We start from the raw sequence: 27,313 nt of genomic DNA, 5'->3' as shown, positions 1-27,313 counted from the left end.
GGGAGTATCGGTCTCTCACGACCCCTCTCTTGGCCTCAGTTTATTCATCTGCACAATGGGATGAAGCACTCATCGGGAGACAGTGGAAAAGAGGGGCAGGAAAGAACCCATACAAAGCACAAAGTCCCCAGACTCAAAAGTACCCCAGGCGCCAGCACCCTCTCCTGTAGGGCTGTCCCTAAAATGCTGTCTGATCACCCTACACCCCCTTACCTCTGCTGGCCCTTGGGAGAATCAGACAGCTAGAGATGGAAGGATATTTGTACTTTCACCTCTCTCCCACTTTTCAGATAGGAAAATTGAGGTCTCAAGAGAGAAAAGACTTGCCCAGTGATGAGGTGGGAGATCCCTGGTGAGGTGGGAGATCCCTGCAGGGCAACCCTTCCCCACCCTGGACCTGGGGAAGTGGGGTTTGGAGCCTGGGGCTCCTCAGGTGGGAAGGAGGAGGCAGGACAGCGCTGGGCCCCTGGCTGCCTGTGGACCAGTCAGGATGCGCCAGACACCTCAGTCCGCTCTGTCTGTGTCCAAGGAGACCGGGACACAGAGCGGTCGGACGGCGTGTCCTTGCTAGCTGGGCCGGAGCGGGGGTGGGGCGCTGCCTGTGGGGCCAGGCTGTGTCTCCTGCCTGCTGTTTGCTTGTCTGCTCTTGGGAGGGACCTGAACTCCACGTGGCGTTCCCAGTGGGTGTGGGGTCGTGACACAGATGCACATGGACAGGTCTAGGTGTGCGTGGGTGTAGGTGGACCTGTCAGTACAGACACCCAGTCCCTGCTGAGTGCAGGCACACAGCACTGGTCGTCAGCGTGTGCTGGATCTCAACACCTGGACCCCAGGATGCAGGGCACAGCAGATGCTCAGTCTGGGCACACGTACATGGGCATGTGGCCAGGAGCGTCGACACACTGCACACGCCTGTGTGTCTAGTGCACTCTGCATACATGTACACAGTGCCTGCATGCAGATCATGTGTACCAGCATGTGCAGATGAGGACCTGCCTGTGGGGCCTGGGAGGGACCCACAAATGCTCAGCTCCTCCCCAGACGCTGCATAAGCATGGCCTCGGCTGCAATCAAACTGCGCAGGGCCAGTTTGGCAAATGGGGAAACTGAGGGAAGTAGGCAGTTCTGGAGAATGATCCCCCACCCTACCTTTATGAGGTGATGTTCCAACAAGAAAACATCCCTCTAAGTGGGAGGATGACCAAAGAAGAATCAATGCCTTTGAGTTGTGGTCCTGGAGAAGAGTCTTGAACATTCCGTGAACTGCCAAGAGAACAAACAGGTCTGTCCTGGAGAAGGTGAAACCAGGTGGCTCCCTTCAGGCAAGGATTTTGAAGCTCTGTCTCACATATTTTGGGCATGTTTCCAGGAGGGACTAGTCCTTGGAGAAGGGCATCATGCTTGGAAGGGTGGAAGGTCAGCACTGGAGGAAGATCCTGGACGAGATGGATGGACACAGTAACTATGGCAATTGCGTCAGGTGTGTCAGAGACAGTGAGGTTAGCTCAGGATAGGGCACGGTTCTAAGTGGTTGTTTATGAAGGTTGCTGTGAGTCATAAGCAATGCCACAGCACACAACAACAAAGGTGGGAGGACATGAGTGACGGGAAGAAGGTTCTAGGGCAGATCCTGGGTAGGGGCAGTGTTTTGGGGTGAATTTTGTACAGGCAGGACCAGGCATTGAGCATAAGACCCTGGGCTTAAAGAAGTCCCTGGGGACAGCCGTGTTTCATGCAGACCCAGGCTGAGTCTCAGAAGTCGCTGGCTGGCCCATCTCGGTGTCTCACACTCCGCTCCCCCGGGCCTGTCCATTCAGAGTCCTTCCCCAGCTGATAGGGCCTCAGATGCCACTATACTTCAGAAAAGAGAGGGCTAGAAACCCAAGGTCACCTCTCGGGCAAGGTCATCGTCCTGGCCACACAAGGCAGACCCTACGCCCTCAGGACTGCCTGCCAGCCAAGAACGAAACAAGTCCAGGATGAGGAGGGCTGGTGCTGAAGGGACCCGAGGCAGGAGGCAGGCCTTCGAGTTCAGTTAGTGAAGGGATTTATCACTTTAATGATGTGATATTTCTTGCCTGGCTTTCATCCCTGGTGGCTCGAAGGGGACAGCTGCCTCTCTGGATGAGATGGCATTGGTAGCGGGGGTCTGACAGGCCCTCCCAGGAGTTTCCTCCCAGTCTAACTCTGTTGCTCCACCCTCTTGCGTGACCTTGGATGTGTCCTTGCACATACCCCAGCCTCGGTTTCCTTATCTGTGAAATGGGGCTTCCCTCATAGGTCAGAGGGAGCTCTGGAGGCTTAGTGGGAAGGAGCTGTGCTGCCAACCCAAAGGCACATGGTTCGAATCCACCAGCTGCTCGACAGAAGATGGGCAGTCTCCTCCCATGTGATTTACAGCCTCTGAAAACCTGCTGGAGCATCAGCCCTGAGTCAGTTCCGATTCAGCACGTAACATGTGGATCAGAGTGGTTCCGGAGTCTCTCTCGTCCCACCTTTTCTGCCCCCACTCACTTCAGCGTTCCTCTCTCTTCCGGTTCTCCCACCCGTTGGAAGTTTGCAGCTTTCAGAGGTGCCAGGCTAGCCCAGCTCCCTCTCACCTGTGATGGGTTCAAACTATGGCAGACCTACTTCCCAGCCTCCCCCAAATCACCCCCCAACCCCTGGCAAGACTTTGTCACCTGCACCTGTCACGGCTACGTGGCCACAGCGTTCCCCTTAATTCTGGGCCTCACACTCGTCTCCCTGGCCTGTCTGAATCTGGGTCAGAGATTCCCCCCGTCTCACAGCTACCCCCTCTGTGCCCTAGGCCCACAGGGCATACTGGAGAGGGACACTGGTCTCTTGTCCTGTCTTGCTTCCTGCTCTGTGTCCCGGAGCATTGTAGCCCCTCCCTAATTGTGTGTATGGCCACTGAGCTGGCTCCCCCGATGCTCTTCTTGGTTTTGGCCTCCTGACCTGGGAGCCGGGACCATGGTGACAAGGGGGTGGGTGGGGGCAGGGGTGGGGGCGGCAGCAGCCAGGGCGGCCCAGCGGGCAGCCCATCCATCAGCCTGGCGCTGTGCCTGGCCAGATGGAGCCGAGCCCCTGGGAAGGGGGAGTAGAGGAAAAGATGCATCACTCAACGGTTGTCAGTGTGTGGGGGTGACACCTGCCCCCCGCGAGGTCCTCATCTATCTTGCTCGCTTGGGATGCAGGGACAGAGGAGAGCAGGCAGCAGCCCTCCGCCAGCCTCTGAGGGGCCAGAGCCTTTGGGAAACCAGCAGCTCTTGGCTGCATGGGGGAGGGGGAAACTGAGGCCTTGAGGGACTGAGGCAGCAGATGGGAAAAGCAGGGGCCTGGGCCAGACCAAGTGGGATTTTGAGCAACTGCGCTGGAACAAGGGAGCTCTGGGGGTGTAGTCCACGGGGAATTGTGCTGTCAACCTCACATCCACTAGCAGCTCTGTGGGAAAAAGACGGGCAGTCTCCTCCCGAGTGACTCACAGGCTCTGAAGCCCAGTGTAGGACTGGCAGTGGCCTGGTTCAAAGCCGACGGTGATGAGTTTGTGGCTTTTGCATTTGCTCAGGGACTGGCTTGTGTGGCTCTGGGCAAGTGTCTGGGTTCTGGAAGACAGCCTGTTCATCTGTAAAATGGGCACACACAGTGCCCCCTCACTAAGAGCGGTGAGGACTTAGGAGCGCAGTGGGACTGTGGAGGGAGGGGCAAGTGTCAAGCCCCTTGTGTCCTCCCTGCTCTGCAGACTAGTGGGGAGAGAGAACAGAAGAGGAAGAAGTGACCAATGGGGGGGGGAAGGAGGTTCACCCTGACCAGAGAGGCTGCAGGGGACAGTGGCAGCATGATGTCTGGCCCTGTGGTGATGACAGCCAGATGGCCAGGGCTCTGGTCAGGTCACCTCCTGTCCTCACACCTACTTGCTGGGAAATCACTGTCTCCCTCCCTCTTCCTCTTTCTCAGCATTTCAATGAGAAAAACAAACCCTTCCTGTGCTGTTATTTCACCTAACTTACACAATGGCCAGGGAGTGGGGCGGGCAGGCATGAAGCAGTCCATTTCACAGACGGGAAAACTGAGACTCATTCATTCTATCTGTAGATGTGCATTGATTGAGCAGCTACGGTGCACAGCCCTTGTCCTGGGCATGGGGGGGAATCAGGTTAGGATTAGGATTAGGGGCCACCTGTACCTGCCTGAGGTTCTGGGTGTCTCCAGGACATTGGTGTAGGGTGGACGTTAACCTGTAGCTGCTGGACCATTGAGGAGTCTGAGGGCAGCCTTCTTGACCTGCTCAGGCCCCCTGATAGTCGCAGGCTAGTGGCCAGGCACTGTGCTTAAGTGCCACATCTGCTTACTGGTCCGAGGCAGACATCAATAAACTCATTTCCAGCTAAGAAAACTGAAGCTCAGAGGGGTAGGTCACATGCTTGGGGTCACCCACCTGGGGCAGGGTCACAAAGGCAGCATCTGAACACAGGACTTTGACTTTGTGCGCTGCGCACCCTGCTGAGGCCACAGCCTTGGACTGTGTCTGTCTGTCCTTGAAGACATCTGGCCACAGCCTGATGTCACAGGGAGTTAGTTGCAGAGCATGGGTTCCCGGTCGTATGAACACATGCACCCCATCCCTGAATTCTGGCAGCTCCCATCACATCCTGCTTTCTGAGAGCTTGACAGTGATTAACAGGACAGGAGAAGGACTGATGGCTTTGAGTTGTGGTGTTGGAAGAGAGTATTGAATATCCTATGGATTACCAAAATAGCAAACAAATATGTCTTGGGAAAGTGCAACCAGAGTTCTCCTTAAAGGCAAAGATGGCAAAGCTTTGTCTCACATAGTTTGGGCATGCAGTTAGGAGAGACTATTCCTTGGAGAAGGACATCATGCTTGGAGAGGTGGAGGGTCAGTGGAAGAGAGGAAGACCCTCAATGCGATGGACTGACATAATGGAGGCAGCAATAGGCTCAAGTGGCACAAGATTGGGTGAGGTTTATTATTGTTGTTTACAGGGTCATAATGAGCTCTCAACTTGACGGCACCTAACAACATTTCCTCTGGCCAGTCGACCACTCCATCTAGGACTCAAGTCTGAGCACCTGGACAGCCTAGATGGGATGGACTCTCCTGGGTCTGCTCTCTCAAACCCCGTCCTGACCTCACAAGCCCATTCAGCCCCACTGCTGAGTCCCATTGCGGCCACACCAGGTCAATTAATACTCTCCTGATAGATGGTGAAGAAATTGAGATTGGCAACAGCTTCAGTTTACTTGGCTCCATAACCAACATTCTTGGCACCAGCAGCCAGGAAATGAAAAGACAAATTGCATTGGGAAAGTCTGCTGTCAGAGACCTCTTCAATGTACTGAAGAGCAATGATGTCAGTGTGGAGTCTAAGGTGCACCTGATACAGTTCATGGTCTTTGCAATCACTTGCAGTGCATCGGAGAGCTGAACAATGACTAGGGATGATCCAAGGATAATTGATGCCTTTGAGTTGTGGTGTTGGAGAAGAGGATTGAATATACCATGAGCTGCTAGAAGAATGAACAGGTTTGACTTGGAGAGGGTGAAACCAGGCTGCTCCTTGGAGGCAAGGATTCTGAAGCTTCGTCTGACATACTTTGGACATGTTGCAAGGGGGTACCAGTCCTTGGAGAGGGACATCATATGTGAGAGGGTGGAGGGACAGTGAAGGAGAGGAAGACTTAATGAGATGGATTGATTTAGTGACTGGGGTAATGGGGGTAGGTGTGTTGGAGACAATGAGATTGACACAGGATAGAGCAGGGTTTAGAGCTTTTGTACATAGGGTCACTATGAGTCCTAGGCGACTCGATGACACATAACAACAATGATTACTAACAATTTGATGAGCAGGGGGGCCCTGGCCTGAGGCAGGATGGGTGAGAAGCAGTCACAAGGCCTCTCCAAGCCTGTTTTCTCTCTGTCTCATGCAAGAGTGATGGCCACCACATGGGGCTCTGTGGGGGACCATAGCCCCTCCTGGGTCACTCTTGCTCTTCTCTGTGCCTGGTGGCCAGTGTACCATTCAGGAAACAAGCGTCCCTAACCTTTGGTTGGACCTTGGTGGCAGCTTGGTCCCTGGGTTTCTGGACTCTCAAGGGAGGGGATGGACTTGCTGAGGGGAGGGAGCAGGGGGTACAAGGAGGGTCCTGCCTGCTGTGCTGACCGACCCAGCTGAGCAGTAGTTTCAGGTCACGGTGACTTCATGTCTTGGTGACCACTTCCCGCCAGTAAACGTCACTTCAGTGAGGGCAGAGAGGGCTGGCGATGCCCGTGGGATGCGGATGGGGGCACAGGGCTCACAGACAAGCCCTGAGATTTCACCCTGCTGGCTGCCACTATCAAGTGCCAGACCCCTTCCTCTGTCAACCCACAAGGGGCCAGTCTAGTCTCCAGTACTGGGAAGGGTTCTCAGAGACTGTCACTTCTTGCCATCCTCCTCATAGGGTGACCAGTGGCCGTTTGGTGACTGAGTATCCCTCACTTCCTGCCCTGAGCTGTCTCTTTTAATGGACTTAGGACGAGGCAACAGTCAAGTCCAATAACCACACAGCGGCAGCTCTTGGCTAATAAACTCTCTCTGTGGCGGGCGCGGCAGGAGAGCTCGGCCCCAGCCCCCACGAGGTCAGTCCCCATCTATATGCTATGCAGCCCCTCCTCCTGCAGCCCTGGGAGAACCCCAGCTCTGTGAGCCCCTCCCCAGCCTTGTGAGAGCCCTCTTCTTCTTTTTTTTTTTTTTTTATGGTGAGAAAAATTAGAATTAGCCCGCTGGACTCAGTTTAGATGATCCCAATTTTGTTGGCAACATCCAAAGCATCATAATCAGGAGCAAGTCGAACACAGGCCTTCTTCTCTCCATCAGGCCTAATCAAAGTGTTGACCTTGGCCACATCAATGTCATAGAGCTTCTTTACAGCTTGTTTAATTTGGTGCTTATTGGCCTTGACATCCACAATGAACACAAGTGTGTTGCTATCTTCTATCTTCTTCATAGCTGACTCAGTGGTCAGGGGAAATTTGATGACGGCATAGTGGTCAAGCTTGTTTCTCCTGGGAGCGCTCTTCCGGGGGTATTTGGGCTGCCGTCGGAGTCTCAGTGTCTTAGGCCGCCAGAACGTGGGTGACCTGCGGATCTTTTTTTTTGGCTGTGGACGCCCTTCAGGACTGCCTTCTTGGCCTTCAATGCCTTTGCTTTGGCTTCAGTTTTGGGAGGGGCAGGGGCTTCCTTCTTCGCTTTCGGCACCATCTTCGTAGAAAGTGAGAGCCCTCTTCTTGATGTCAGGGAGGGTGGTGGCAAGGTACCAGATTTGTAGGTTCCTCCAGCTTCTCAGCTTGGCTGCCCTGGGGGGCAGGCAGTGCATGGGCCCCGGGGATCTGGCTCCTGAGCGAAGGGGCTGGCATGTTCTCCCTTCCTGCTCAGTCCCATCTCCCTCTGGGACCTCCAGGTCCAGGCATGATGCCTCATAACCAATGACCTGGCTCATCCTGGCATCCCATTTACAGCCTTCATGGCATGCCAGGTGCCACTGGCCCTCCTGCTGCTGAGGGCGGCTGTCCACCATACACTGTCACTTCCCTATGCTCCTCAGTCTAGGAGGAGCCATCACTAAGTTGTCCATAGGTCCCTGTGCCCCATTTCCTCTCCCCTCCCTCACTTCCAGGTGGGGACCTGTGTCCCTGACCCCTGCCCTCCAAGGCTTCTCCTCCACCGGACAGGCCATAGCAGCGTCAGTGACAGAGAAGATCCTGTTTGGACTGCGAAGGGGTTGCCTGGAGTCCTGGCTTCTAGCTGGGAAGCTCACAGCCTCCCAGGTCAAAGCGCTCACTCAGCTGCTTCCTGCCCCCCTTCTTGGTGTTCCGGGACCTTCGTATGTGGGGCAGGGAGCCCTGGCATCCCTCGTCGCTCTCCTTTCCCTGGGAAAGAGGAGGGAGGGAGGAGAGAAAAGCCACCGTATTAATAAAAGAATAGGATACTGCGACTAACTCCACAGCGAGTGCAGCTCAGAATAGCAATGTGCCTTCTCAAGGCAAACAGAACTCCCCAGGTGTTAATGCAAATTCACTCCAGTTAAGATGAAAGAGGGTTGTTTCCCCCTTTGCTGGGTAATATGAAGGACTTAATAGATTCAGCCTCGGAGCTTGGCTGGAAGCTGAAGGCTGGGGGCTGGGGTGGTTTCAGGCAGGCGTGGGCAGAGGGAGGTCCCTAGGTCCTCTAGGGGAGAGCAGTGGTCATAGCCAGCCTGGCCCAAATGCTGCTCCAGTCCCCAGCCTCTGTCTGGGAAGTGGCAATGCCAGCCTGCTGCTCTGTGCCCACTGCCCCTAAATATTAACTCAGGAACTAGTCACCACTGTCTCTTCCCAACTTGGGCTAGAAATGTGTGGGTTGGGCATGTGTTTCTGTGCTGGGGCGGTTGAGGGGGGGATGGTATTTTTCTAGAAACTCTACTAGCAAAGCTGTGGGACCACAAGGGTCTCTAAGTTTCTCTGGCCAAAACCTGTAGAAATGTTTTTACAGCCAAGGATGTGGAGAGAGAGAGAGGCAGGGACTCCAAGTAGAGTTCCAGGTGACCCCGGAGCTAGAGGGACCAGAAGCCAGGTCACCTCAGTACTGGAAGGACTGGAAGCCAGGTCGCCCTAGCACTGGAGGGACCGGAAGGGGAGGTCATCTCAGCACTGGAGGGATCAGAAGCCAAGTCACCCCAGCACCAGAGGGACTGGAAGGCCAGGTCACCCTAGTACTGGAGGACCTGGAAGGCCAGGTCACCCTACCATTGAAGGGACCAGAAGGGAAGGTCACCTCAGCACTGGAGGGACCAGAAGGCCAGGTCACCCTAGTACTGGAAGACTTGGAAGGCAAGGTCATCCCAACACTGGAGGAAAAGGAAGGGATGGCCAGGTCACCCTACCACTGGAGGTCACCCTACCACTGGAGGTACTGGAAGGCAGGGTTACCCCAGCACTGGAGGGACCAGTAGGTCAGGTCACCCCAGTATTAGAGGGACCGGAAGCCGGGTCACCCAGCACCAGAAAGCCTGGAAGCGGAGGGCTCTGAGCCTGGGCTGGACACTGGGGCCATGCTCTGCTGGGACAGTCTTTGCTCTGGGCCCTGGTGGTTCTGTCAGTCATGAAACCCCCCCTTAAGAGACCCCCCTCCCACTTCTTCCACACATTCCCCTCAGAATTACTCTGCCCGGAAGACACGTGGGGCCGTTGCTGGGGGACTGTGAGGAATCACCACAGTGGACTTGCCTGTGGCAGGTGTCCCTGGGGCCCAGGGGCCTTCACGGCTCAGCTGGGGACAATTAAGGGAACTCTGACAGAGAGAGGGCGGCGGGCTGGCGGCTGTCCCCACCTGTCTCCTCGACACTTGTCTAAACTTCACTGCTTTCTCTCAGGGGCACTGTCATGGCAGGTGCCTGCCTCGAGACACCCCCTCCACACCTCCTGCGTGTCTCCCCCCCACCCCAAGCCTTGCTTTTGTTTACTGACTTAATTCCTTCAGATCAAAGGCTGCCCCCTCCCCGAGCACGGAGCACGCAGGCAGGGGAAGTGCATTATTTATACTGGAAATGGGCATGGCTCCGTGGGGACTTCTTCTTACTGCCTGATAAGAGAGAATTAGGTCACTGCGTGCCTCTCACCAGGCCTGTTGTGGCTACCTCCTTCCGGTCCAGGTACCCAGGGCTCCAGGCTGCCGAATACCCACCCCACACTCTCCCAGCGGAGCCTCCAGTCAATTATTGACCCGAGTGGCAGGCATTAATGTGACAAAACAAGAACATCCCTCGCAGGCAGCCCTGGCCCTGGGTTATATATCATCTCCTGGGCTTTGCGGCTGGCACTGAGTAAACAGCGCAGGCAAATGGGCTCCATGCAGGTTGATTAAGCGCCTGGTGTAGGTGAAAGTGGAGGAAGGGACAGAGGAAGGGACACAGGACTCCCCCTCCCACACCCCATCACCAGAGTCCCGAGCCCCCATTGAAGCAGTGGTCAGAATAAAACCACCTCTACCCCCCTTCCCCAGAGGTTATCTACTTTTTGGTGTCTGCTGTCTCTGTTGGTTGTGACAGTGACACTACCACATATCTGTACCCCTTTTCTTGGAAGTCTGGGTTTTTGCCTCAGCTCGTGTTATCCTTCCAAAGTATGTCAGCGAAGCTTCAGGATCCTTGTCTCCAAGAACAGCCGAGGATGAGCCTGTTTGTTCTCCTAACAGTTCATGGTGTATTCAATACTCTTTTCCACCACCACAGCTCAAAGGCATCAGTTCTCCTATCTTCCTTATTCATTGTCCGGCTTTCTGATGCATATCAAGTAATTGCAGACTATAGCTGGGTTTAGGGCTGTTGTACATAGGGTCTCTATGAGTTGCAGGTGACTTGACAGCACTTCACAACATCCTGGTGTCCGTGAGAGACAGGTGTAACGTCACCTCTCTTCAGAGGGGGCAGCAGGTCTGGCTCCAATGAGAGGCGGGCACAGCTCACTGGCAACAAGGCAGGTGCACTGGGGCTGCCACCTCATTGAGAAATGGTCACCATGGTAATTGGGTGAGGACATGGGGGGGGGTGTTCCCCTGAGTCAGCCCAGTCCTTTCCCCCAGGAAGGAAGCTGTCATTTTCCTGAGCTGCCTGTTGGCATGGTCTCCCGTTCGAGGCTGAGGCCTCCCGATGGCTCTGGGACCGCCATCATGGAGTAATGACAGGCTGCCATGGAGCTGGCTGGCTAGGGAGGGATGAGAGCCCTTGGCGTCTCAGACACAACGCTTCAGGCTGTCTGGGGAAAGCTGGGGAACAGAAGTGCGGCTCGACGTCCTCTTCCCCAGACTGGCAAGAAATTGGATTAGACACTGATGCTGCAATCTTCTCACCAATACCTTTCCCCAGCGTCCTCCTGCCAGCTTCTTGTAACACGTGGGTGGCTCCTAATCCACTTGTCTAAGGTGAAGGCTTCTGGGGTGGGCTGCCCCGGGAAGCAGCTGCCAGCAGATGGTACTGCAGGTGGGGCCCACTACTCCCAAGGGGCGGCCGGATGCTATAAAGCATGGTCAAACAAACTCCACAAGCAAAGGCAGCAGAGCTCTCCAAAATTAAAATACAGGGGAATGTTGGTGATTCTAACCCCATTTAACAGAGGCTGGGATGTCCTAGTGGGTAAGGAGCTGTGCTGGCAACCTGAAGGCATGTGGTTCGAATCCACTAGCTGCTCTGTGGGAGAAGGACGAGCCGTTTCCTCACGTGTGATTTAGACTCTGAAACCCACTGTAAGGTCAGCTCTGACTTGACCTTAACCACCAGCACCACCGTCACTGTTGGGTCCAGGAGGGGTGGGGCTGTCTCTAAAATAAGTGGGTAGGGGAGTTAACTGCCTGGACAGCTGAACGTAACAAGCGCTGGCTCAGACTTTGAGACCCGTTTCCAATCACTGCCTAGCCAGTCTTCCTTTAAGAAACATTATTCCCATTTATCAAATTAAAAGAATTTAATCAGTTACTAATTCCACTGTTTAAAGCGAACCATGTTTAGGAAATTTGCTCAGAGTTTTGCTTTTACGTCTTCACGTATTTCTTTGCTATGTAATGCAGGCATTTTGGAAGAACTGGCTAGCTCTCAGTTGTGACATGCGTGGCAGACCCTAGGGTCCAGTCAGCATGGGCTTCTGGTTTTAGGCTACTGTATTTTGTGAGGGACACACAACACATACACATAGAAGTGTCTTAAAGTAGATCTGTCTTAATAAAGTACTTTTGTTCATTAAAAACAATAAAATTCCAATATAAATTTGAACAAATTCTTTCAATTTGGTTGAATTTGTATTAGAATTTTGTAAATAAACTAATGAAAAGAAAAAAGTCAACTTGGGGAGGGGGAAGGGTGGGAGAGGGGGTAAAATGTACAATGAATGAATGAAAATCTAACTTTTCTGTAAGCTTTTGTTAAAATGACAATTAAAATAAAAATTTTTTATTTTTTTTAAAAAAAGTGCCTGAAGACATGTAACAAAAAGCAACAATAAAATCCACAGTAAGTTCCGCATTAGTGCTTCTCAGCTTCAGCATCACAAGCTAATGCTACGTGGCTTCAGGGCGGGGCTGTGCCTTATCCGTTGTGCATCCAGCACACTCCCAGGTGGCTCTGAGCACCTGGACTCTGAAGGGGCTTAGTTTTCAGGTTGAGAACTAAGGACAGGAAATAGGGCCTGAGCCTTTCAGGGAGAGGGGAGATCTAAGGAGCACGAATAAGAGATGCTGTTATCACACCTGGAAAGACGTGGCATTGCAGCCCTGGAAAATAAGGAAATGGGGCACCCACTCCCCAAGAGGCAGCCCCACCACTGGGCAATGAATAAACTTAGGAAGCCTCAAGACAAATTGTTTTACAGCTTAGAATTTTTATTAAAACAATCATTTAAATTACAACAATCCCCGGGATAGAAAAGACCCTCCTGTGACGTGGCCCTGACAGGCTGTGCCCAGGCTCCCTGGGAAGCAGGTCCGTGTGTGACAGCTCCCTGGAAAGCCACCAGAGCAGGGTCTGGCCACAGGGCAGTCAGGAGGGGCTGTCTCGGCTGGCATTACCCCCCATGTCAGTGAGGAACACTTAGTCACAGTGGCTGGCTGTCAGCCTCTGGACTGACTGTTTTGAAAAGAAAAAGAGAGAAAAAAAGAAGAAAAAAGCCTGTCCCTAAGATTACAAAAGACAATCACTCAAAAAGTGTTATGCAGTGCCATGTAGTGTTATCTACCAGGGCCTGCTGGACACAGGAATAATTGAGGGGAGACTACAGACCTCTGTGGCTGAGGTGAGGTGAGGCCTCGTCAGGAGGAAGGCGGTGAGCAGCCTCACCAAGGAGTGTTGCTGGGCAGTGACTTCAGGAATGACACCAGGCCAGGGCACTGCTCTCGACAGACCTCTCAGGCTTCCTACTTGACAGGTTCCAATGTCCTAAACATGCTCACATACAGAAAACAAGTTACCTCAGCCACAGGCACAAGTCTTTGTATTTTCTCACCTTCCACTGGGGCTTGAGATCCACCAGTCACCTTAATAATTTTTGGTGGGAGGATGGAGAACTGACAGAGCTGGTCATGCAGACCCTCTTGGGGCTCTGGGCTGAAGGCGCTTTTGCGTGGCTCAGACGCCAGCCAGCTCCCTTGTGGCCAGACGACTTGGCACTTCACACACACACACACACACACACACACACACACACACACACACACACTTAAATAAAAATAAAGCTCGACAATGTTTCTATAAACCACCACCATGCTCTCATGCCCTGCAGCCACTGTTAAAAGATTAAATTTACAGGCCAGGAGGAAACTAACTTTGGGTGAAGACCCAGGTATGAATTTTAGTCTTGAGCAGACAGAGCCAGGCCACACACTTTATAAACACCCGAGCTTCGGTGACCGAGGATGTCCCTGGCTGCGAGCAGGCCCTGAGCCACCCTGGGTACACATACAGAATCCCATTTCCATGTCCTCGGGGAGCTGAAGGAGCACAGGGGACAAGTCTGGCTGCTTCTGTGTAAGACAGGCCAAGGGGGCCTCGGACACTGCTAGGCCCATTCAACTCCATGAGCATCTCACAACCGAATGGAACGGCTGGTGACCCCCTACTGCTCTCGGGGCGCTCCAGGCCCTCACAAGCCTTCCTTTAACAAGTATCTTCCCATGTGCACTGCACAAGAGCCCAACCAGAGGGACTAAAATAGCTCTGGTTGGCCACAGCAGCAATGCCAGCCATGGAGAATAGACAGAGTAAGAAGGTGGCCTCGAACCCAGGAGCAACTGAGTCATCGGAGTGGTTTACAAGCAGCCACTACCCCAGCAAGGGAGGGTCACGTGGCAGCAGGCTGGGTACTGACCATCCTTAGCAGCTCTACAGGGTGAAGACCTGTGAGGAGTTTCCTTAAAGATTACGGCCGAGAAAACCCTGCAGGCCTGTTCTGTCACCAGCAGTCGGGATTGACTGGCCAGCACCTAACGACAGGGACAAAGGCAACAGCAAAGTGAGGTGTGGCCAGGGGACAGGAGATTCAGCAGCAGCTTCCTGCCAGGAGAGAGGCCAGAGGAAGGCTGGCTGGGCTCCTGGGTCAGCGAGAAGTGCTGAGGGCCCTCGGCTCGATGGGCCCCCCAGGTACATGGCAGGGAGACTTCCAGACAGCACAGGCAGGGGACACCGCGGCTGAACGGGGCCTAGAAACCGCACGCGGCTCCTGCTGCCTCTCGGCTGCAGGTCTGGGGGTGGCAGGAGGAGAGCAGCGACTGTGTTGGGTGCAGGTCCCCATGCGGACGCCTCGCTGCTTCCTAGTTACTCTGCTGGCAGTCTGCCCCCAGCACAGTTCCTGCCTAACTTCTTTCCCCAGATAGAGCTGCCTTTCCCACTCCCAACCAGCTCACAATCAGTGCCCTTCCATGTGGAGCCTGGGCTCAAGGACTTTTCACATGTCAGGACCCCAGGCCGGTCACTGTCACCATGTAGCTGGCAGGCCTTTGTGGGTCTGGGCTCAGTGGCCTCCGGCTTCGTCGCTGCATGACAGTTCTTTGTCTGCAGAGAGGAGCACCCTGTGACCCATAGGGGCTTGGGGGTGGCAGTGCAAGCCTTTCCCACTTCCACGAGGCTTCTGCACCTCACCATCTCTATTACTTCCCAGACAGGGTCAAGAGGACAGCCCTGGACAGTAAATAAGACACATGCCAGAGTGCCTTTGACAAAGAAAGCTTAAGATCCCACGTTGGAAGACAAACACCTCTTAAAAAAAAGTTTCAGGTCAGGAGAACTAGAAGCCCGTGAGAGAAGTCTCTCTGCAGGGTCGCAGTTCAGAGCAATTGCACATGAAATGGTCTGGGCTCTGCACTCTGGTGGGGAAAGTTCTAGAGCTTCCCAACCAATGGGAATTCCCAAGCAGCCCACCGATGGTGGGTCCCCATGGCGTCTGCCCCATCCCATGGTGCCGATGCCGGGAGCAGGTCCTGGGTGGCGTCACCTGCTACAGCTCTTCAAAGAAGGCCACTCGGGACTTGGCACTCTGCAGAGTGAGCTGCAAAGAAGCAGAGGAGACATTGAGGAGACTCAGTTTCTGCTCTTTCACCCCAGCACCCCATCCTGCCTGTGGAGTACCTCCAAGAGTGTCTCAGAGGGACAGATGCTCAGGAAGGGGTGGTCAGGCCCCCAAGAAGCTTCCAGAGTTGCTCAAGAACTCAAACTAGAGGTGTCAAATGAGGAGCATGCTGGGGAGGAGGGCTGGTGTGCAAAAGCATGTTGGTGGCAAAATGTCATCACCATGCCTTGTCACAGAGGACGGGCGTCCTGGATGTCTCCTACACTCTCGCGGCCCTGTCTTGGGAGCCCCTGCAGAGCGGTATCGGTGTGGTGGACTGTCACTGGACACAGAAGGGCTGGCAGCAGCGAGCCAGGCCTCACACCCTCAGAGCATCATTGCAGGGAGAGCGTGCCCCTCTTTGTCCTCCTGGTTTCCCAGAAGGCCCCAGACCAGGCCTTCCTTCAACCAGCAGTTGAGACAGGCTAAGCAGGGCTGGTGCAGGCAGAGGACAGGTTCTATCCAGAAAACACCAGCGCTCTCAATCTTGTTTCCAGATGAACAACAATATACTGAGGAGGTTGGGTGGTGGGGAGAGACACAGGAGCGCACTGGAATGTGGGGTCTGGGTGGGGCCCAGGAATACGCACTGGAGGCTGTGATCCTCTAGACAGATGAACCCTAATTCTGAAAGCAGCTCCCAGGGTCCCCCAAGCCAAGCTATCCTTGTCCCCATGTTCAGGGGTTCCAGCAGTTCCCAATAGGGGTTCCTGGAGGACAGGGGGCATATGCAGTGTGAATATGACATAGCCTTCACTGAAGTGAAGGGGGACGTGACAGTACCCGAGGGAAAGTTGGGGTCCCACTCTGTTGCAGTAGCTGTGCAGCCTCAGGGCCACCGTCTCCGCACCCTTCTTTTCTGGGGTGAGATTTGGGGGAGGGCTGTCTACGTGGTCTGGCCTGCTCCTTCCACCTCCAGCAGCCCCAGAATCTTGAAAGTCCCTGGGACCATCTGCAGCTCTCCCCAGGGCGGGGGAGGAAGACGCAAACCAGCCACTTCACCATCAAAAGACAGGCGGCATTAGTGCTCGGAATGAGACAGCTTGAGAGCGACGCTTTAAATCCTGCCAAAGCTTTTGGCCTTGAAGTTCCTGACTAACAAGCTGAGTGCGGGGAGGCGGCTGGGCTGTTTTCGTCAGTGGAACTGGTTTCAGAGGCCCTTCGGAAAAGACCAGTTCTGGTGAGGACGGAGAGAGCGTTTCATTTATCTGACAAGGAACTCCCTCCGGAAGGGAGCCGGGCTGGGATAGGTTTCTCCCCAAATGATCAAAAGGGAAGGGCTAGAAATGGTGTGCCTTTGACACCAGGAGCGGGATGGTGACTGGAGCGAGATTTGGGGATTCGGGATTCAGTTGTCAGGGAATCCAGTGCTGGGACAGAATCCTCTTTGAATCAATTGTGCTGGGTCATGACCCCAGTGCTGTTCAGGACCCAGCTTTCCCCTAGGATACCTAGCACTGGCTGTGGGGCCCCAGGCAGGTGTCCGTCCCTCACCATCAAGGGGAACAATGGCAGCCCTTCCTCACAGGGTGCTGTGTGGGTTAACCGGGAATCGCATGTAGCTTTTTGCAGGCCTGGCACACGCTGAGCACGCGACAGCTGTCATTGCTAATCACACGGCGTGCTTTCTCCCCCTCCCTGAGCACCAGCTCCTCTCCTTCAGCAAGGGGCAGGGCAGGGGGCCAATGGGAAAGCAGCAACGGGTGCAAGTGAAGGCCAGCTCTTGCACAGTGCTGGCCTTGTGGCCACCACGACAGGATAAGGAGACGCCGCTGTGTGGTCTGGCAACCTCACCAGGAAAGGCGCCCAGGCCTGTGGGGACCTCAGAGAACCTCCTGCCCATTTGCACAGCAATGGCTCCAAGAATTCCTGGATCCGTGAGCGGAGGAGCTTGTCTGGCTGTACCCCTGAGGTGCCAGGCGAGGATTCTGTCAGCTCTTGCTGCACCAGATTGCACTTACTCCGGCATGTGTTGGTTGGGATGCACAGTGCTCCCGGGGCTGGGTGGGGGGGATGCTTCCCAGCTCTCACCCCACCTGGTACCGGTACCTCTTATCCTGCAAGAGCTGAAGTTCTACCTTGGCCCTAAAGACAGCCACTGAGGCATGTCAAATGCTCTTGATGCAGGAGGAGGAAAGGTGAGCAGACGCATGGGAGAGGGGACATGAGCTTCCAAAGGGGCTGGGCTGTCAGAGGGAGAGGTATAGCCCCAGAGGGCAGACGCCTGAGCCTGGGGTGTTTGGAGCCACCTGTTGCCCTCACTGGGCTGTGCCCTCTGGCCTGCACCTTTTATCTCTCTATTCTGTCCCTGGTGGTTCAAGTCCCTTAGAGTGCCAGGGTCCCACGAAAACCACCACGTAGGTTCCTGGATCACTGCAGAGGCATCATGACCTCAGGCTACTTCAATTTCAGGCATGTCCTTTATCTCCGACATCAAAATTCCCACCTCCTGGAATCTGCGCTCCCTTGAGTCTTACACCAGATAGCACCCGCCAGAGCTGCAGAGCAGGTCAGAGAGGGGAAGCCTTCTCTCCTTCTGCTCAGATCACAGGTGTCAGAGGCCCATTATCTGCTTTTTCAAAGAGGGTCTGGAGATCCCCCTCATCATGTGCAAACTTCCTTCCCTGCCTCTTCACACCCCCGATGGGCAGGCCCCATTCTAAAAAGCTCCCCCACTGTCACATATACAGCCCGACTACAGGCAGGAGGTATTCATGAAAGAAAGAGGGGAGGCTTATAGGAAACAGGACAAAAGTTGCTCTTCATAAAACAGACTCTGTCTCTATGGGTCATCTTTATATACTCGTGAGAATCCTCTAACAGCAGCCTCCCAGCCTCCCCCAGACTCTCATAACCCAGGGCGTGCAGGTTCATGTCAGGCTGGTCATTCTTCTGGGACTGTGTGACTCTCTCTGTACCACAAAGAGGCACCTTTGCTTCTAGAGCCAGAAAGTTCCATGGGGGACCTCAATGAAGGCCCTGCGGACCAAGAACTGAAGCCAGTCACCTGAGTCCCACATTGCAAACAAAGCTGTTGCACCTCCCTGGCCACATAGCGTGCCCCCTCCATCCACAGCCTCACCTGCCTGGGGGGCGGGCAGCATCTGGAGGAAGGAGGGGAATGCCTCTAAAGTACTGGTGCCTTGTTCACATCGAGAAGGTTCTCCAGGATGAGCTCACTGGATTTCAGGAGGTGGTGAAGTGGAAGAGCCTCAGGATGTGAATCTACACCAACCAGCGGCATCAAAGACAAGGGGGCCTGCCAAGTTTGACCACTTGGGGATGGTCCTTGGCAGGTCAGGCGGGTGAACCTGTCCAAATGTGACCAGTGACTGAAGCTGCCATGTGCTGTCCTTCAAAATGCACAGCTGAGTTCATGATCCCTAGTCGATCTCCTTCGCGGGGGCTGTGAACCCCAAAGGCAGATTGTGCCCAAGCCACCAGCCCCAGCACTCGTGCCAGTTCTTTAAAGATGACTAAAGAACACTAAGTTTCCTCACCAGGTACTGGGCTGACCCTCTCGCTCTTCCAGCTGATTAAAATCAGCCGTGTGAATAATACAGGAGGAATTAAGTCCTCTCTTGACTGAACCGGCTGTTCAAGTCTGTCACTAATCCAATTCCATCCTGAGGAGACAACGGTCTTTTTTTTGTGCTGCAGATATAGATGCATTGTTTTCTCCTTCCCGACAAGGGTCTGATCCACCTGTTGGGACCTGGCGCCTCCTTCCCACCCGGTGCCAACAGACACAGGCCTGGCAGAGGCTCGCTCTCCCCTGCCCATTCTCCCCATGTACCTACTAGTTATTGGTGACAGCCACCAGGCTGTAAAAGGGCAGGAGGGGGGGCCACTTGGCAGGCTTTCTCGAGTGATCCAAACTGCATGTGGCATGACAAAAATGGAAATATCCACGAAGCAAGCTCTGGTTCAGACACACAGGTGGCTGGCTCCTCGAAGCCCTACAATAGACCTCCTATCCTCAGATTCTCCATAACTCAAGCACGCTCCTGTTCACTGGGTGAGAATCTCAGGCAGCCCAACCTGGCACCTGCTCAGTCTCGAGATATGGCCCCAGGGCCTGGAGACTGTGAGCCTGTAAGTCATCTATGACAAACACCAGGCTCATCCCTCCAGGAGGCAGTGAGAGGCTTCCAGCTACTGAGGCTCCTCCAGTATCGTTCCCAGGAGTGCCCCCTGCTGGAAAAACACCGCGAGGCTGGCACCGCACTGCCAGCTTCCAGCTCTCCTCCAAAAGTCCTTTTGGGGGATTCGCTTCCCAAAGTGATGGGAGGCTAACTCAATGTATTCCGGCACAAAGCCTGCAGCAGTAAGACTGCTTGATTAAGAATGAATTACACTTTCATCAGCACATAGAGAAAATTGATTCACAAGGCCGCATTGTGACAATCTTGTTCCTATAGCAAAAGGGGGTGGTGTGTGTGTGGGGGGTGTGGGCAGGACACAGGGCCACTTCAGCTATCAATGGAAGGGGAAAGCAAGCTTGATAATTAAGCTGGAAGAACAGAAGTAATCAGAGCACCAGGATTCCTCCATCTGGCCTCGAGGGGCTTCACCTCAATCCACTCTGAGGAGAAAGGCAGGTGGGGGGGCACTTTAATTCATTTTTAATAATAAGACCCAATTGCTGAACCCATTTTAAACGCTAACCTAATAACTCCAGGCGCTGAGATGCTGCTTGTCCCATAAAAAAATGCGGTGGAATTGAAATACAAGCCTTTAAATCAAGCTATCCTTCCTCTTGGCCACTACATACTGAAAATTAAGGGTGCAGGGGAGGGTGGAGATGCAAAACAACATGCAGGTTCTAGTACCGTGAGCCACCAGAAGAAAGCCAGCACTGGAAAAGAAGTGGGGACAGCCCCGCCCAGCAGCAAGGATTCCAGCACATAGGAAATCCAAGGGGTGGGCTACTGAGGGGGGGAACGAGCGAGGAAGCTCTCCTACAGTCTTGCTAGTGACAGCTCACATCCAAATGCCACCTGATGATGTGCGTCAGGAGAGAGTGGTCCACAATCTTCTCCCCAGAGGAAGAATTAAAGGCCAGGTCCATCCCAACGAACAAGTCCAATTTGCTTTGAGTGCCTTAGCTGCTCGAGAGGGAGAATCCAAGGGCCTAGGCTGCCGAACCATGCTGGTGGGCCCTCTGTCACACCATCGCTCCACCAGAGACTCACTGCCCTGATTCCCCTCACTGGGCAGGTGGCGGCTAAGTGACACCTACAAAGCGGGCTGTGCAACGGCCTGGGGTGGGGGAGGTGGGGAAGTCCAGATGTACTGACATCATTTTTAAAACTGCCGACGTGAAATGAGAAATCGTGGCGAGGATCAGAAGCAAAGAACCTCGAGACCGCAGAATGAGTTTGCATCCCGTTCTCCTCCCTCCCACTGTTGCAGTAACAAATCAGGGGCCGGGAGCAGAGCAGCAGCTGAAACTCGCTCCAGTGCTGAAGGACCAAATGGGATGTTTTACTGCATCAAATAAAGCCCAGCAAATGTCCTCAGGCACTTCCAAATGGCAGCAAAATATCATAGCAGCCGAGGCAGCATCCCCTCAAAGAACCACCGCGTGGCCAGGAAGAATCTTCAATTAAAAAGAAAAAAAAAATTAAAAAAAAGTCTATGGCCTTAAAAAAAAAAGACACTTCTCTCTACAGGGCTACCAGAAATATATGAGAAAATGGTGAGCCCCCAGCAGTTCAGAGGCACCTAGAAATGGGTGCGTTTTCTGGCACTTGAGGTACATGACCTGGATAGACAGGAGATGAGTGCAAGAATTCTCAGCCACAGCAATTGGTTTTTTCCTTCACATATAACCACTTTAGGGAGCCCTGGTGGCCTCGTGGCAAGTAGCTGCGCTGCAATACTGAAGGCTTGTGCTTCGAGGCCACCAGCTACTGAGCAGGAGAAAGATGGGCAGTCTCCTCTTACGCTATTTACTGCCTCTTAAAACGCGCCGGAGGGTCAGTTCTGACTCAGTGGCACATAACAACAACAACACACCCACATTTGATACTGCTGTTTCTTGTCGCTCCTTGCTCCCCTCACCCCTTGGCCTTTTCCTCCTCTCTCCCACCATGGCAGTGTTCCGATGACAAAGGGAAGGTTCTGGAATCAGGGAGCCAGTGGGTACCAGACCATGGAAGCCGAGCCCCACAGCAGCCATAAGCAGGGGTGAATGTATTAGCCACATAATTAAGTATAACTATTTAGAGGCATCTCGGAGCTCAGTGACACAGCCCAGAGGTCACCGAGGAGGCTCGGGTGTTTGCTGTAATTGGGGGAGATGCCTTTCACGCATACCCAATCTCCTCCCTGTGATTTATCACTTCCTCAGCTGTTCGAACTGTTCTACTTCACTTCACCAGCCCTGCCACTCCAAGGGGAGTCTGAACAAATTGAAGATGACATCCAAGAGAGGTGGCTCGGGCTTCAGCTAAATGTCAAGGCTCCTCTATTCCTGTCCCCCACCCCCCACCCCATGGACACCCACACAGCTGGACCTTGAGGGCTCAAACCATTCCACTAATAAAAGGAACTTTCTCAGCTCCATGGCCTCCAGGATTTCTCATTTGCCTTCGAGACTTCAGACTTCCCCCACCCCCAGGCAGAGTAGGTACAAAACAATCACTGGTTTTCTGTCATTTAGGCCAGGTCAGGATTGAGAGAGAGGATCAAAGCTGTCCCTCGGGAGGGGATGAGAACAAGACCCTGAAGCAGATAGCTCTACAGCGCTGCCTGTTCATCTCCAATCTTTGTTAGAAACAGGAGCCACACCTGGCCGCTGCTTATGCCTCTGAAGGGAGCAGTTCAAGACCAAGTCCTCCTGTGTCACCTCTGATTCCACCAGGGGACCAGGTCTCCCTGCCCTTGCTCTGATGACCCAGGTGTCAGCAACTCAGATGTTCCCTGTGACCATGAATGAAGCAGGCTCTCATGGTGGCTGTACATTGCTAGTGCTGCCCTGATGCAGATGCAAATGCCAAGCCAGTTGCACTGATAATCAATTGAGAAAAATGGAAATGGAGGGAGTTAAGATTAGCAGGAGAAAAATATACCCGTACAAGGCCAAATTAACTGCCTCAAGTTTTCTTTTTGTGTTTTGTTTTTATGTTTTTCTCTCCATTGTTGACATCAAGGTCAACTGGTAGAACACAGTCCACAGAGACAGTGTTCTCCATTCTACTTGGGTGAGTAGTGACTCGAAAGATCACAGGAGAAGATCTTGGATAGAATGGAGGAATATAACTCAATCACATGAAAAAGGCCCAGCTTACTGGTCAAAGAGAGACTGGTGGAGTGCTGAGACTATATAGCCTACAGTCACTCTTCAAACCTGGAACAAAACTTACCCTTGTGGCTCGACTTTCAGCCAAAAATAGTAAAGGTTAGTAAAGTAAGCAATAACCCCAGGGAGGTGTTCACTCCTTAGCCAATCACTTAAAGTCAAGAGAGAAGCATGTGCCCAAGGATAAAGCCCAGAAGGCTGGAAAAGGTAGGACAGAAGGATGAATGGAAATGAGAATGACAAGGACGAAGTGGGTAAAGTGTGATCACATAGTGGGTATTGTAATTAACGTTGTTAAACAAATGTGTGTGAATGATTGAACAAAAATTCAATATGCTCTGTAAAATTTACTCATCAAAATTTAAAAATAACGTTTCTAGATACCAGATGTCTGGAAATGAACACATTTGATAAGCATATCACAAAAGGTGCCCATAAATGCAGAGAGTAGCCTATCACACCTGTCTGCAGCCCTCACCACAGGTTCACTAGGGGTTTTGTTTAGTTTTTATATTATTAACGCTGACTGAGCTCTAACTGTGCATGACCTGAGGACCACTGTCCTTTTACAAGTGAAGATGTGGAACCTGATCAGTAAGTGCTACAGTAAGTGCTAGAGAGAACTCAGTGTTCAGGGATCCTAAGTGTTGTTTGAAAGCTGAAGAAATCAGAGCCTACTAAAAGCAAGAGTCACATACAAATCGGAGCTACAGACCCAAGTGATGGCCTGAATCCCTCTTGCAAGGAGGTCCATTTGGTACTTTAATGTCTTACTTCTCTTGCGTGGATAACAAGCATAAACTGAGTATCTCGTAGGACAGGTCTCTATTTATTTCCCCCTATTTTTTAAGTTCCCTATCTTTTGGTAGAAGGAAGGTTCTACTCCAGTAAAGTAGCAGGAACTGTATCGAGGTTCTGAACAAGTCCCCACACTGTCAGATGCTATGTGTAACACTGACAGCGGACTGAGCAGGGACTAGGTAAGAAGCAGAGGCAGGCTGTCACGGTGTTACTGGACTCAATCAATTCTCCCCACTGCTGGGAAACGCTGGGAGAATAAACACTGAGGCAGAAGAAAAGCAGCAATCATCTCGTTGATTCACTCAACAGCATGGAGTGATCGTCTACTGCGTGCCCATGACTGCCCCGCTCTCCAGTGCCACTCTTCAGGGTGCTGATGGGACACCCAATCGACTCAGACTTGCAATTCAGAGAGCCCTGTGGTATTTGTTTGGGTTCCTCGAGAAGAAAACAGATGTGCAGAGTAAGAGAGGGTTGAATGAAAGCAAATAGGCAGCTCTTTCATCATTGGCCAGATGTAACCAAGAATCTTCACGGGGGTATCACCACATGGGCTTTTGATCATAGGTCAAAGATACCAGTTGTAAAAGCCACCAGAGTGACCCCCATTTCCATGCTGGGGTCATTTATCTAAGGAAGGAGTATGCCACCAAGACAAAGGATTTTCAGACACACCTGACTGGACAAGAAGCCATGACCATACCCAGCCCCACAGTGAAACAGGTGCGAAGGACGCTGGGTCTTACTGCTCCATGACATGCTCTTCAGAATGAGAGACCCCAGGGCAGAAGCCTGCTCTCAGACTCCAAGCATGCGGTGGCCAGCATCCAGGCTCCACCTGCCCGCGGGAAGGCTTGGGCGCCGCCCGAGGGCAGTGACAGGCAAGCTCATGCACGGGTTAGTATCACAGACGGCAGTACCATCACCACATAGAGTACCTGGGGATAACCTACTGTGAGGGCTCAAATGCAGATAGGTCTTCTGCCTTGGGCTTGAGGCTAAACCAGCAAAATAAAATGAAGAAGAAAACAAAAACATACCCTTGTGACATCAACAGTACCACATGTGCCATTTGCAAAAATGCTCAGACAGGCCTGAAATTAATTGTGACTTGTTGGGTTTTTTTAGGGTTGGCAAACAAACAGGCCTCTTCAGCCTCCCCTACACTGGGATGCTGGAGTTGAGGCCCAGCACACTGCAGCATCGGGGAGATCCGACAGTTCCTGGTACTGAGAGGATAATGTGGGGGTGATGGGGTGTCCTGAAGGCAACTCATTCAAGAACTGACTGGCTTCCTGACCCATCCATAATTTTATGTCGCTGTTCACTGGCTGGGCCTACCTTCTTGTAAACATTCTCCCTTTTGCTGTTAGAATAATTTTGTTTTGGAAGGGAACCCCAGCAGACCACCCAAGCCAGAGATATGGAAAAGCATCTCCTTCTACGTCATGCTAATAAAAAGAGCTCTCAACCTGGAGCTGACAGTAAATTGAGTTTGAGGAAGAAGTCAGGGTCCACATTTTATCCGCTGACAAAGAAAAAAATTTCTCTGCTTTTTCACATATAGCTTAAATGCACATGACAGAGAAATTTCTTAAACTGGGAGACCATTTCAAAGACCAAGGTAAAGAATTAAAATATTAGCCATACCTTGAAACTCAATGCATAGTCTTATATTAATGACACCAACTTCACAGGTGTTAACATGATCCTGGCTATTAATTAAGAGTATCTGGCAAGAGAGAATCTTTCTTCTTTGCCCAACATAAGAGAAGTGATTTGTGGGCTAGTTAATTATCAAGGAATTTCACTTGCTTTAAAATGCTGAAAGCTTAAAAAAACCCTCAGCAGACAAAGGTAAGAGAACGGTCATCAATATAATGAAGTCTCATCTTTTTAAAACATGAAGATTCTCCTTGATACTTCCTTTCAAGCGTGGAAAAAGGTAAAATTTTATACTCTGGTCTCCAAATCAAGAACAGAATTTTACAGTCCTTGCCACTTAAAAACACAAAAGACCAGAGGGAGCCTGTTCTCGATAGCCTCTATTTCATTTTGCTTTCTCATTAAGTAAGGCAGCTCCCCGGGCAGAACTCCCCTTGGCCTAGAAGACAGAACCACTTTACTGCTAATGATGGATCAAAACACACACCCTAACGGGGATTCATTTCATCAGAGCTTTTAACGCAGGCTCTGCCTCCATCGAGCCAATAGTTCACAGATTAAATTCCCTTTCTGGCACAAGGCAAAAAAATGTCCTCAACTAAGTACATATAAGAAATGACAGGAGTCTAATGACTCAACCATGGAAGAAACCAGATGCCAAATTCACATTTCATTAATGATTGCCCTGATCAGCAAAAGGCAAGGGGCTCTGGGTACCTTTTTAATGGTGTTGTGCTTGCTGCTGGTGCTGCCCCTGTCGGCGTTCTCGTTGTGCAGAATATCCAAGGCGGTCTCTCTCTCCTTCAGTTTCAAGGCCTCGATCTCTGTCTTGAGTTCATTGAGTTGCTCCTGCAGATGCTTGCTCTTCTCCATGTATTCCACTCTGCCGGCAAAAGGATACCGCCAGTCACGGCCCTGGCCACCGCAAGGGACATCGGCTCAACCAAGATGCTCCATAAACTGAGCTGCTCAGCGTGGGGCCCGGGGCCGGAAGCCAGCAATTGATGTCCCTCTGCAATATATGGGCCTGGGAGCTTGGCGTAGTCACTTGACCGTGTGGAGTCAACGTCCTCCTCCATGAAATTGGGATTAAATAAATATAGGAAAGCCCTCTGTAAATACTTATAAAGTGCTCTACAAATATCAGTTATCAGAGAAAGCTCCTAGTGCTGTACAGAAAAAAAAAAACCAAACCACCAACAAAAATCCAAAACCAAAACCCACCAACAACACATGAAACAAGATTCCTGGTATCTAAGATCATCTCCCTGTGGGAGCCTACAAAGCACGGTAATTGCAGTCAACCGACATCATGAGGTCCATACTCTACTCACTTAAGGACTCCACGATCTGAATACGACAGACATCCCCTCAGTCAAGGAAGGCCACCTCTCTGGAGAGGGACCACGAGGTCACTACTGTCACTTGCAAGTAGATACACTGAGGAATAGGACCTATGATGGTATGAATCTTCAAACCACCCAAGTGAGTGAACATGAGGGGATGGGCAAGGAAGCCATGGAAAGAATATCACAATAGCCTGCGTGCACTTCATCTACACAGGCAAAGAAAACAACAGAAATCATTAAAAACCAGGACATTAAAAAGGGGTGGCCTTCTCCCGTTGTGTTCCGTCGAGTCAGAATTGACCCATAGCTGACCCTCTGGAGGGTTTTCAGAGGTAGTTAATCGCATGTGAGGACACTGCCCATCCTCCCACGGAGCAACTGGTGGCCTCAAACTGCATGCTTTTGGGATTGAAGTGCAGCTTCTTGCCACGAGGCCACCAGAGCCCCTGACCTTACCCACCTAAATATGGCCACTTGGAGTGAGAGGAAGGCTGAGAGGAGAACTTGGACAGCACACACTACAGAGGGAGACCTGGTTATACCTTTGACAGAAGAGGCCAGAGAGAAACACAACCTGACTTCCGGTTGCCTACCTGGACTCCAAAGAAGTTATGCTCAGGACGTCACAGATGTAAAAGCACAAGGGCTGGAGAGTCGGCCAGGTCACAGATTGAATCCTGGCTCTGTTCCTCACCAGCTGAGTGATATTAGGTGAGCTTCTCCCCTAATCTAGGTTTCTCATGTAGGAAACAGCAACAGTAGAATCTACCTTTGACATCAGTTACGGAAATCAAATGAGATGAGAGCTGGAAAGCCTTGACACATGGGCACACAACACAAAGTCGCTCTTGTGACACAACAGCCGCAGCATGCTCTGCCACACAAGAGCAGAAGCCCATCTGCAGAGGGCTCTGGGGACCAGGAGATCTCAGCTGGACTTCCTGTGCTCTATCGGTGACCCACTTCCAAGCCACTTTCCACAGAGTTGCTGCAACTCATGATGATCCAAGTGTATCCAAATAGAACTGTTTTGATTCAAAGGGCTTCAGGGCTGACTTTCTG

The 27,313-nt window shown here is 52.3% G+C and overlaps 1 protein-coding gene across 6 annotated transcripts in view; it reads right to left on the bottom strand.

The window, feature by feature from the left end:
* Nucleotides 1-14,766: 14,766 nt before the first annotated feature.
* Nucleotides 14,767-27,313, bottom strand: part of NF2 (neurofibromin 2 (merlin)) — a 96,495-nt gene continuing 83,948 nt past the window's right edge. For 3 of the 6 annotated variants that reach the window (XM_006894766.1, XM_006894767.1, XM_006894768.1), the window contains 3 exons: nt 25,620-25,785; nt 24,191-24,235; nt 15,012-15,070 (listed from right to left, as the gene is read on the bottom strand). In XM_006894766.1, the coding sequence (XP_006894828.1) occupies nt 24,200-24,235; nt 25,620-25,785 (202 nt within the window). In that variant the 3' untranslated portion in view covers nt 15,012-15,070; nt 24,191-24,199. Of the gene's footprint in view, nt 15,071-24,175; nt 24,236-25,619; nt 25,786-27,313 lie in introns of those variants that run through there. The other 3 variants (XM_006894764.1, XM_006894765.1, XM_006894769.1) reach the window with 3 other exon arrangements.

This window comes from Elephantulus edwardii, unplaced genomic scaffold (genome assembly GCF_000299155.1).
Source record: "Elephantulus edwardii isolate Elephantulus edwardi_28Jun2011 unplaced genomic scaffold, EleEdw1.0 scaffold00151, whole genome shotgun sequence".
NCBI lineage: Eukaryota > Metazoa > Chordata > Mammalia > Macroscelidea > Macroscelididae > Elephantulus > Elephantulus edwardii.
Note: the sequence above shows the minus strand (reverse complement) of the source record. Positions and strands in the feature narration are given on the sequence as shown.